Consider the following 11,793-nt stretch of genomic DNA (forward strand, 5'->3'; position numbering starts at 1 on the left):
AGGGTGCTGAGGTCTGAGAGGTGGACAGGTCAGAGGTGCGAGCACAGGGCAAGACCCCCTGATTCTTCCTGTTAAAGGATGGGCTTGGCTGCTGTTGGAGACGAGACAGGTGGGGCAGGGAGGAGGCAGGGAGGATGAGGGGAGGCTCTTTCAGGGTCCGGGAGAGAGACCCTGGTGCAGGACTGGCAAGTGGAGGCCGTGAGAAGGGGATGTATTCAGGGCATGTTTTGAAGGTAGGGATTCTGGGGAGAGAGAGAAAGGAGTAGGACACTTTGGGGGCCCTTCCAAGGACAATGTGGGGGCCCTTGCCCATCTGTGTCTGAACACTGGAGCAGGTTCAGAGACTCGGCCCTCCTCAGGAGTCCTCAACCAGGAGCCCCACCATCAGACAGGGGCTGCCCCACTTGGTCCTAAGTCATCGGCCCCAAGGCAACGAGGGGCACAAGGAGGCTGCTGAGAAGAAGGCACGGGCAGCGGTAGATGGGCAGAGCTGCAGGTATTTATTCTGGGTGTCCTGACCCCAGACACCCTCACCTGCCCCCCTTCCTCCCTCTGCTTGTTCCAAGCCTGGAGGCCGTCGGACCGGGAGCCAGAATCAGGAAGAAGGATGTGGCCCTGGGGTGGCGGCTGCTCTGTGAGTCGGGGCAGAAGGGAGGACGAGGCCGAGGCTGGAGCTGGAACAGCAGAGGGGGGAGAGAGTGGGGGTTGTGAGGCCCAGGCCCTGGTTCTCCTGCCTTCCCCACCCTGACACTCTGACCACGAGTGCTTGGCATTGGGGGGCCTGGACCCGGCACTGCTGAGCAACCCCTCACTGCTGCCTCAGTGGGTGGGCAGGTCTGTGTGTCCCTCCCTTGACCTCCTCCACCCCCCTCCACCTGCCCCAACCTTGAGACAAAGGCCATCTTGTTCCCCGAAATGAGGCTGGCACTGCCCTGCGGGACCCACCTGGGCGGGCCCTCAGCGCTGGTCCAGGATGAGGGGCACCTGGGCGCTGTCCACCTGGGGAGGCAGCTGCTGGCCTGGGCGCACGCTGAACAGGGGCTCGTGCTGGCCTGTGCGCACGTTGAACATGGGCTGGGTGGAGAGGGGCCTGGGCACCTCTCGCCTCGCTGCCATCTGCCGCAGCTCCTCTGTGTTCTCACGGATGGTGAAGTGGTGGAACATCTGGATGCTGGGGGCACAGGACCGGCAGAGGCATCAGCCTGGGAGTCAGCCCCCCAACGTTGGGGTCCAGCCTGACACTGCCTCTGAGCCACCCTACAGTCTTCCCTACCGTTATGTGGGGGAGCCTCACACACGTGGTGGGCGGAGGGAGGACAAACAGGACGTTCTATGGCGCCAGCTCCGTGGCCTGTGACTGAGGCAGGGGTTCTGGGGGTAGACAGCCTGGATTCACAGCTGTATGTCCTCCACAAGTCGCTTCCCCACTTTGTGTCTCAGTTTCCTCAACTGTAAAATGGGGCTAATAATAGCGCTACCTCCTAGGATTGCTGCGGGATTAAATGAGTGTTTAGAAAAGTGCCTGGCAGGTGGTAGGAGCTCTCAAGATGATAAGATAGGAGCGGACACCACAGTGGATATATATTTCCAGAGGCCAGCATTTCCTGGGCTTTCTTTCCTGTTTTTATATTCTAACTAGAGGCCCCATGCACGGATTCGTGCACTGGTGGGGTCCCTTGGCCTGGCCTGTGCCCTCTCACAATCCGGGGGATGTCAGAGTGACAGTTTCGGCCCAATCCCCACAGGTCAGGCCAAGGGACCCCACCAGTGCACGAATCCATGCAATGGGCCTCTAGTATGCATATAAAGTCTTTCGTTACTCTCTTCCCGCCCTTCCCCCTCCCCGCTTCCCTCAAAGATTCATCAGTCTGTTCCATGTTCCCATGTCTGTGCGTTGAGCGTCTGCCCCCTGGTGGTCTGTGCACATCATAGGAAACGGTCGGTCGAACAGTTGCTTGGGCTTTTATATATATAGATGGCCCTCTACCACTCAGCTCCCTCCACCACTCAGCTCCCTCCCCTAATACTCTCTCCCACCACTGAACATCCAATTCTCCTCCCCTCCCCATCCCTGCCCCAGGCTGGCAGACCTATACCCTCCATTTTTTCCTACCCCCTGGCTTTCGTCCAAGCTGTTTCCCCAAGTCCTGCCAGGCCTTGACTGAGTCACCTTTTGGTTGCTCAGACCTGACCTCCTCTCCCTTTGTACCTTGACCACCCCCTCACCTGCCCCCGCCCCCCACCCCAGTTAGCCCCCAGGACTGTTGAGCTCCAGACTCTGAATCTGTCTCCCTATCTTTGCTTCAAACCAAGGCTCCTTGAGGCCTGCGCCAGGCTCCACCCTCCACAGGCCCGAGTGGACGGATGGCCACACCCTGGGGAAGTCCTTCCTGAGCCCTAGCTCCAGTTCCTCCTCAGAAGTCTCAGCCTCATTCTCATTTGACGTTCCCATGGGCTTGCTTTCCGCCGTCGAGGGGCAAGCTTTAGTTCATTCTGAGAAGTGGGGCAGCACCTCGGTGAAGCATGAAGACTTGCTTTGGGTTTGGGTTCCACTGCTTACTGGCTGCGTGACCTTGTGCAAGTGACTTAACCTCTCTGTGCCGCCGTTTCCTCAACGGCAATGCGAACTGCTGTATGAATTAAATGAGTTCATACAGGAAAAACTGGGAGTGCGTCCTGGCCAGCGCGGAGCCAGTGGCAGCTGCTGTTATGGGGAGCCTTCCGTTGCTGCTATCCCGGGTGTTACTGTATTAGGGAAGCCCACTTGGCCACCATGCAGGGAGGCCCGATGAGCTTGGCCTTCAGCCGAGGGATGGTTCCAATTCCTTCTACACAAACCCACCCACCCTTGGGGGGCCCAGCCTGGAGACATTTTCCCAGGCTACCTGGTTGCCAGGTCAGACAGACAGCCCGGATTTTCATCACCAACAATAAGAATTGGTTTCCTTAAAGGGGCGGGGTCCCACATAAGGGGAAAGCAACCCTACCTGCCATTGGGTTACGGATCAACCGGGGGAGGACAAGGGGTCCCCATTCGTGTCCAAGCCTCGATTAGTGGACACAGACACCGACTCCAGCTGGAGCCTGCAGATTAGACTCCAGGAAGGACACTCAGCTTCCTGCTGAATGGGCCGCGCTCCTGGGGGGCGGCGTGGGGGGGGGGGAGTGGGACACAGTGCTGTCTGCCGCAGGAAGGAGGTGGAGTCACCCTCGAAGGCTAGGGGAGGGTCACAATGAGCTCTTGAGTCTGGAATTTGGCAAGCGGGATTGTCCAAAACACAATTTTCCATTCCCAGGCAAGGGGAGGCTGAGGGGGAAGGGAGCAAGGAGCGTGTGGATGCTGAGGCGGGAAGCAGCCGGCAGGTAGTGACCCCCTGGGGGGAAGGGCCTTGGATCACGGGCCCCCTCACCACTCCCAGCCCCACATCTGGGTCTCATTACTCTGGCAACACACACAGGTGGGAAAATGTTCTGGGGATGTTTTTCCAGAGCAGGAGCCAGAGCCAGAGCCGAGCTGCCTGTCCCCACAGCCCTTTCACATCAGCACGGGGGTAGGTGAAGGGACAAAGGGGCAGGCTTCACACACACACACACACACACACACACACTCACACTCACACACACTCACACACACACATTCACACACATTCACACACACTCACACACACACTCACACACACTCACTCACACACACACACATTCACACACACTCACACACACACACACACATTCACACACACACTCACACACACACACTTACACTCACACACACTCACATACACACACTCACACACACACATTCACACACACTCACACACACTCACACACTCACACACACACACACACACACTCACACACACTCACACACACACATACACACTCTCCACCACATGGACCACAGGAGAGGGTCGCTGAGACTGCAGGCCTTTCTGACCAGTGAATCTGACATAGTGAAAAGCGAGCAGCAGAATCACAATTTGAGGATAATCTGAAAAATGGTAGTGACCGAACAAGAGGGGAAAAAGGATTTTGTAGGAATAAATCAACAGAAAGTCCAAACCCACAAGGGCTAATATCGCACACGATACAATCGGTTATTGATTCAAAACTGGTGGAGGCAGGTTGTCCTGACACCATCAGAGCTACAACCCTGGCCCGGCGAACGCAGGACGCGGCGGAAATAGCTGCTCAGAGGAGAATGTCTACAGTCACGATGGCGGAGGCCAAAAGAAACCGAGGAATGAAATCGCCCTTGTAAAATGGACATAGAAAACCACTGATCTCCATGGGGAAACTTCTATCAAATAAAAAGGAAAAGAGGGAGAGAAAAAAAGCCTGTTCATGGCTTTGTATAGGGAGTTGATCAATGGCTTGAGATGGTGGGTCAAAATGGTGGGTTTAAAACTGGGGGCTCGGCCCTGGCCAGGTAGCTCAGTTGGTTAGAGTATCATCCCAACATGCCAAGGTTGCGGGTTCGATCCCCAGTCAGGGCACATGCAAGAATCAACCAATGAATGCACAAATAAGTTGAATAACAAATCAGTGTTTCTCTTCCTTCCTCTCTCTCTCTCTCTTTCTCTCTCTCAAGATCAATAAAAATATTTTTTTAAACTGGGAGCTCAGGATACCCTGAAACTTGCTGGCACTCACACATGTACATGTGCACACGCGGGTCTACAGCCCTTCTTCCCAGAGTACCTGGCAAGTCAGATGCCCCCACTGTCTGGCATCTCCTGTCTGCCCCTCCCAGGAGGGAACAATGTGGCCACTGTGACCCTCACAGGATTCTGGTGGCCTCACAATGTCCCTCTGAGGTCACTACAGAAATAACCTGACCACCCCCTGCGCCAGAGGCACAAGTCTGCTGAGACCAGCCGTGGGTGATCATCCTTGGTCCTCCTCCTGGCCACCCAGGGAAGGCTTGGGCCAGAGCCCTAGGAGGAAGCCTCTGACGGGAACAGAGCTGGGACACACCTCAGCCACCAAGGAGCCACCCAGTGGAGATTTCTAGCCGCCATCCTGGAGGTCCTTGCGCCCAGTGCCCTTCACCCACCTCAGGAAGAGATGCAGAAAGACACTTCGACGCCACCCTCCACCACGCCGTTGGCCTCAAACAGCGGCCTGAGTGCGGGCCCGCAGGCCAGTGTGTCCGGAGTCCCTAGCAAGAGCGAGATGGGACACCACGCCTGCCCCCAAGCCCACAAGAAGCCCAGCATATCCAAGGTGATCCTGGAGGTCATGGCGGACAAGGGGCGCAACCGCGTGTCCCTGGCCACCCTGAAGAAGGCGCTCATCACCACGGGCTACAACATGACCCGCAACGACTGGCGATTCAAGAGAGTGCTCAAGGGGCTGGTGGACAAGGGCATGCTCCGGCAGGTGACCAGCAAGGGGGCCTCGGGCTCCTTCTGCATGGGCAAGAAGCACACCTCCAGCTTCAAGCTCGACGCCAAGAGGCCGGGGCAGCAGAGGCAGCGCCGACAGCCGGGGAAGCCACGGGCCGGGCGTAGGTTTCTACTGAGTTCCAAGCAGGGACCCAAGCAGCTCATCAAGGGGGCTCACAGGGTGGCCAAATGCCCCCGCACCTAAGGAGGCAGGCCCTGCCAGCAAACAGAGGGGCCAGGCCCACGACGGCTCAGAGAGTGGGAATAAAAGGAGCCTTATTTAACGCCTGCCTCCTGGAATCTTTGGGGTTCAAGGGAGTGGGCTGGAGCCTGGAGGAGGGGTTAAGGCCAAGGGTGGGGGAAACCTGGGCAAAATAAGGGTGAGGTGGATTTGGGAAAGGCTGGGGAAATTGAAAGCATCCACGAACATTAGTTAGTCCAACCATAGCAGAGCAACCGAGGCCAGAACGGGTCACAGTAATTGTGTGGCAGAATCCGGCCTGAAGCCCAAGTGTCTGACTCAGAGCGGAGTGTGGGTGTGGGGTGTGAGTGTGGGTGTGGGGGTATGGGTGTGAGTGTGGGTGTGAGTGTGGTGTGAATGTGGGTGTGAGTGTGGGTGTGAGTGTGGGGGTATGGGTGTGAGTATGGGTGTGAGTGTGTGAGTGTGGGTGTGGGGGTATGGGTGTGAGTGTGGGTGTGAGTGTGAGTGTGAGTGTGGGTGTGAGTGTGGGGGTATGGGTGTGAGTATGGGTGTGAGTGTGAGTGTGAGTGTGGGTGTGGGTGTGAGTGTGGGGGTATGGGTGTGAGTATGGGTGTGAGTGTGAGTGTGCTGAAGGTCTCTCAGCTGTTTCTCCAGGTCCCCTCCCCTGTCCAATCCCACATTAGACAGTTCCATGGAGACCAAAACAATCAAAGGCGAGCCCAGGCCAGGTCAAGCTCAACATCCAGCCAGCCAGGGCTGGACTTCAGAGGCCAGGGTGGCCCCCTCATCTCAGAATGATCTGGTTTGTCTATGGTGCTCATGGAGGTGGAAGGGTCCAGCTTGACAGGGTAGGGGACTCCCACCCAGCCCCCCGCTTCCCCTTACTCACTCAGAGGTGGCCAGGTCTCTCTTCAGCCTGTGGAAAAGCAGGGGGAGGGGTTAACTGTTGTCCGCAACCTCCTCCCGGTGCCAGGCAGGACCTAGAAAGGGGCCCCCTCTCCCTTCCTGTCTGAGTACCTCACTCCCTGAGGGTCTGGGTCCCCACAGAGTACAGGTGCCACAAGGAGTCCCTCAACCTGCCCCCTGTCCGCCACACTCACCGTCCCTCCCTCCGGCAGCACATGACGTAGGCCAGCAGCAGGGTGAGCAGCAGGGCCACCAGCAGGGGCACCAGGAGGGTGACCAGTGCGTCGGTCAGGAAGTCTCGGGCCACAGCCTCGGTGGGTGGGCAGAAGAAGGGGTCACGTTCCAGGATCCCATCGCCTGGGGTGGGCACCTCGTCTGCGGGCTCTGGCACTGACTTATCCACCTGTTCAAAGAGCCCAGCACTGACCCAGGAGCAGCTGGATGGACTCAGAGACTGCCCGGGGGAGCAGGGCAGTGATCCCGGAGCGCCACTATCTACTGCCCCATCCGACAACAGGAAAAGGGCAGCTCTGGTGACCCAGCAGGACAAGCACTGAACTAGGAGCCAGGAGAGAGATTCTCAGAGAGGCAGGGCCGCACAATGGTTAGAGTACACTCCAGGGTCTGACTCCCGGGTCTGCATCCTGACTCAGACAAGTGCTTGGCTGGGATGACTTCCCTGTAGGGGCATCAGCTCCCCAACCTGTAAAGTCGGGTTGCTAGCAGTGGTGCCTGTCTCCTGGGGCGGCGGTAAGAATACAGCTGGTTGAATGTAGTGTCCAGCACATAGCAAGGGCTCAGGAATGTTGCTGATCACCATCTCTGGCTGCGCTGTTGGCCGATTCACAGGGACGGAGTAGGCCAGGCAACTGAGATACCTCAACACCCAGAGAGCAGTGGTGAGTGAGAACTACCTGCTCCTCACCGCAGGCAGATTTACTCGGGGACACCTTAGAACAGCGGTTCTCAACCTGTGGGTCGCAACCCCTTTGGGGGGCGAACAACCCTTTCACGGGGGTCGCCTAAGACCATCGGAAAACACATCTATAATTATATATTGTTCTTGTGATTAATCACTATGCTTTAATTATATTCAATTTGTAACAATGAAAATACATCCTGCATAGCAGATATTTACATTACGATTCATAACAGTAGCAAAATTGCAGTTATGAAGTAGCAACGAAAATAATTTTATGGTTGGGGGTCACCAGAACAGGAGGAACTGTATTAAAGGGTCGCAGCATTAGGAAGGTTGAGAACCACTGCCTTAGAAGGAAGCAGACAGCGGTCACACAGAGGCCCTTGGGGGGGAGCTGTATTGTGGGAGTTATTTGGGGACTTCAGGAGCCAGAGATCTCTGGGTTATGGACTCTGTCGCCCTCTTTTGGTAGAAAGTGGAAGAGTGTGTGAGTGTGTGTGTGTGTGTGTGTGTGTGTGTGTAAGAGGAAAGAGCGGGGCAGATAATCAGAGAAAAAAATGGAACAGAGAGACTGGGATGGGTAGGGCAGGGAGCAGACTGTCATGGGGGCCATGCCCCTTCCCCCCCCCCCCCCCCCAGAGCCAGAGTCCCTCCTCACCAGGGACACGTTGCACCAGTCAACTCGGAAGTGTGGTGCCAAGGTGTCGTAGCAGGACAGAAGCGGTGGCTGGCCCTGGGCACAGCGAGCATGGCTGTCGGGAGACGCCACCATCTTCAGGCAGGTGGAGAAGGGTGAGGTGGAGCCCACCTTGATGTACACCCTGGACCCAGACAGAAGCCACCGTCAGCAAATTGGGAGGGTGTCACCGAGCACTGGAGATGTGGGGGTTACAAGGCCACCCTGAAAGCCGGGGTTATGGTGCGAGTACACAGAGCGGTCCAGGCTTCTGGGGGCCTTATCCCTCCACGAATGTCCTTTAAAAGGGTGGGCCTTGTACGTCCTCAGGGGCACAGGAAGCTGGAGTTCCCGATAACCAGGGTTTGGGTGCAGGAGGGGCAGGAGGGAGCGGAAGGTGTGGCCAGAGGGAAGTGGCCAGTGGAGTGGAGCAGGGAGGTGTGGATGGGCCTGGTGAGGCATGTCCAAAGTTTCCTCGTAAACATCTTCGCCACGCGCCTGCTCTCTGCATAACTCATTGACCGTAAGGCCCTTGGACTGTTGGGCCGTCTGGTTTACTCTAGCGGACTTAATGTATTTTGTCAGTTTGGTTTCCTTCTCCATTGACAAAGTTCTCCCAGGACTCCCATTTTTATACAAATCTGAACCCACACGTAGACGTGTCGGTCTGAAAATAGTGGAGGACAACAGCTACCAGTCGAGCCAGATTGCCAAGGTGCGCGTAAAGCCAGGCGCCACGCTCTGCTAGAAAATGATCACACCTCGGTTTGCAAATCCTTTGGTGAATATACTCCTCCTTCCCACCCGTCAAAACCAAGTTTACCAAGCTACACAAATAGAAGGGGCAGCCTCTAACTCAAGTCCTCAAGAGCATTAATGATCGATTCTTCAGTTGGAAACCGATACCTCTCCTAATTAAGGAAGAAATTTTAGTGAACAATAAACTGTGATGCTGAGCAAGACTAGTCATCAAGCAAAAAAAAAAAAATTCATAATCCTATGAACAAAGACTCCAAAAACAATGTTATTTTCATTTTTTGCAATGAAGTCTTTTATTTGTTATAAATGTTCATGTTTCTTTACGTCCTTTTTAATATCCCTCTTTTATTTTTCATTCTCTTATCTTTTATGGTGAAATTGCCTCATGGATAGTTAGTTATGCAGGAAAAATGTTTGCAGCAAAAATGCTTGTGGCCAGATGCGTCTGGCAAAGATGTTTATGGGGAAACTACGTAGAACTGTGCTGAGGGGGTGGGTGCAAAGGTGGGTAAAGCCCCGCCTGGAAATTAGGGAGACCCATGGTCTATGTCTACCACCCAGACGGGAGGCAAAGTGCCTCCTCCTTCAGGAAGCCCTCCGGGGTCACATGCCTACCCTTCCTTGCGGCCCTCGATGGGAAGGGGGACACGGCCCCCACGGTCCAAGGCGGAGGTGATGTTGAGCAGCTGGAGCTCTGCTGGCTCCCAGAGGCCCCCCAAGGCTGTGAGGAAGCGGCTGGCAGGGGTTGAGGGTAGCACTTCCTCCACGTCATGGCTGCGCACCAGGAACTCAGCCTGGTATGGCAGCAGGGGGCCTGGAAGGGCCAGGTTGGCACCTCAGGCTGCACCCAGCCCTGCACAGATCCTTCCCAAGCCTCCCCACCCAAGCTCCTCCCTTGATCTCCTCAGACTCCTTCCTTCCTCCTTCACACCCCATACATCACAGGCCCCAAAATCCTTCCCCAACCCCACAGACTGGCGGCCAGCAGAGCAGCCAAGGATAAGACCCCCGAGGCTTCCCAGGACGCCCTGCTCCCCACTTCTCTCCAAGTCTTTCCTTCCACACACCCCCTCCCAGGAGAGATCCCCCAAGACTGGCGGTGGGTGGGCTGGGGGCGGGCCGGGGCAGGTGGTACCTTCTGGGTCCCCAATCAAGAGCACTAGCCTCTGCTGGGTGGTGTCGAAGCTGTCCCGGTTGTAGGCTACGACCTGCAGGGGGTGGGGAAGCGGCCAGAGCGGTGGGGTGAGGGGAGAAAAGCGGTGCAGCTGAGACCTGGCGGGAAAGGACTGCGCCATTACCCAGTTAGAGGCATGTAAACCATAGACATGGACATGACACCGCCCACGGGGCCCTGCCGGTACCTCAATGACTTGGCGTCCGCGGTCTTCTGGGGTGGGGCTCCCGTAGAGGAAGCCAGGGTGGCGGGGGCTGCGCTGGGTATAGCGGAGCCACCGAGGCAGGTCTGGGTGTCCCTGGAGGTGGGCGTGGTAGGTGACAGGGACAGTGGGTGGGACAGCTGGTGGGAGGGAAGGAAGGGATTGGGCCCATGACAGGAGCCTTCACCAGCCCTGGGCCAGGCACCCCCACCCGCCCCAGGTCCAGGAGGCTCCTCTCACCCACGTGCTCAGGAAGGCGCAGGGCGGGTTCCCCGTCCAAGGTGTGCACGAAGAAGCGGCCCACGGCCGGCTGCAGGGTGGTCTGCTGGGCCTCGGTGCGCCCCAGTCCTGCCAGGAGACCTGCGGGGGGACCCACAGCCCCCAAACTGGCCTGAGCCTCAGTCGGGGACACGGGATCTGCTCCCCTTCCCACCACGCCCCAAAGGGACAGGAGCAGCGCCTGAGAGGAGAGGGCTCCTCCACTGGCTCCCAGGAGAGGACGGAGGCCGGTTTGAACTCAGGGAGCTCCCCACTCCGCCCGGAGGCCCCGGTGGGGGTCACAGTGGCAGAGGCTGACTGTGGCTGGGAGGGGTGGGGCGTGAGTGTGGTAAGAGCTCTTAGAAGAGAGCCCCATGCTGAATGTCCGGGGGCCTGGAGGGGTGGGAGGAGGGGGGAGCCTTTGCAGGAGGAGGGTGGGCATTCTGGGGCCCTCGCCCACCTCCCCTAACATGCAGGGGATCAGGGCCCCCGCTAGCGGCTAATGGGAGCTGAGCAAAGGGGATCCAGCAGGCCCCACACCCTCCAGGGACAAATTTAGCCCGAGCCTAGGAAGAAGCCGGCCAGTCAGCCCTTAAAGGGCCCACGACTCTCGGGACCTGCGCTCTCAGGCCCATGCAGCTGGGCCGAGGACCCGCACCCCTCAGGGCCACCAGAGCCTGCGTCCCGGGCCCAGCTCCTAGCCCCAGATCCCTGGATTCCCCCACCAGCAACAACAGCAACACCCCGACGTCCGCCTGACCCCCGCCTCACCCCGCGAGCCCTTCCCTCATCCCGGCCTCTCCCTGAAGAAGGCCCCAACTTGCCAGCAAGGAAAGGAATCCAGACCAGCGCTGCTGCCATGGCTGCCCCGGCCTGGCCGGGCTGTGAGTGACAGAGACAGGAGCGGGAGGCGGGGTGGGGGAGGGACAGGGAGGTGTCCCAGAGCAGCTGGAGCCCTCCCCCTCCCCACGCGGAGCAGGGACTGTCTCTAGGATGGACACTCTCCTCACATGACAAGGTTCCCTCAAACGGCCCCTCCCGGCGGCCAGAGCATGTTGTCTACCCCCAACCTGACAACCACAGTGCCCCCCAAAACCGCAATGCTCCCACTGCCTGGGCTCCAGCTGCTGCTGGCCTTCGGCCTTTCCTGTACCCGACCATCCTGCCTAGAATCCCCTTCCCCCTTTCTACCCCCTTCAACACACACACACACACACACACACACACACACACACACACAGAGGACCCGGCTTCTGCCCAGCCTCGCTCTGCTGCCTTCTAATCGGATACCCTCTTCCTCAGCCTGCACA

The 11,793-nt window shown here is 57.8% G+C and overlaps 1 protein-coding gene across 1 annotated transcript; it reads right to left on the bottom strand.

The window, feature by feature from the left end:
• Nucleotides 1-481: 481 nt before the first annotated feature.
• SGCA (sarcoglycan alpha) lies at nucleotides 482-11,370 on the bottom strand. The gene is made up of 10 exons (XM_070392883.1): nucleotides 11,308-11,370; nucleotides 10,466-10,585; nucleotides 10,211-10,365; nucleotides 9,985-10,057; nucleotides 9,465-9,663; nucleotides 8,073-8,235; nucleotides 6,687-6,895; nucleotides 6,476-6,502; nucleotides 946-1,171; nucleotides 482-674 (listed from the first exon to the last, which is right to left on the bottom strand). Exons 1-9 carry the CDS (start codon nucleotides 11,342-11,344, stop codon nucleotides 958-960), a joined length of 1,197 nt encoding a protein of 398 aa, XP_070248984.1. The 5' UTR covers nucleotides 11,345-11,370; the 3' UTR covers nucleotides 482-674; nucleotides 946-957.
• Nucleotides 11,371-11,793: the final 423 nt, after the last annotated feature.

The sequence above is a fragment of the Myotis yumanensis genome, unplaced genomic scaffold (genome assembly GCF_028538775.1).
Source record: "Myotis yumanensis isolate MYYU_CA2020_CCGP unplaced genomic scaffold, mMyoYum1.0.hap1 SCAF_16, whole genome shotgun sequence".
NCBI classification, from domain to species: domain Eukaryota; kingdom Metazoa; phylum Chordata; class Mammalia; order Chiroptera; family Vespertilionidae; genus Myotis; species Myotis yumanensis.

Bases quoted from the DNA above. Each gene is read 5' to 3' on its own strand.
- SGCA (XM_070392883.1), bottom strand. From the start codon at position 11,344: ATGGCAGCAGCGCTGGTCTGGATTCCTTTCCTTGCTG. The intron at 10,586-11,307 runs GCAAGTTGGGGC...GTCCCCCCGCAG, and splicing joins CTGGATTCCTTTCCTTGCTG to GTCTCCTGGCAGGACTGGGG. The intron at 1,172-6,475 runs GTGAGTAAGGGG...CTGTGCCCCCAG, and splicing joins AGAGACCTGGCCACCTCTGA to CATCCAGATGTTCCACCACT.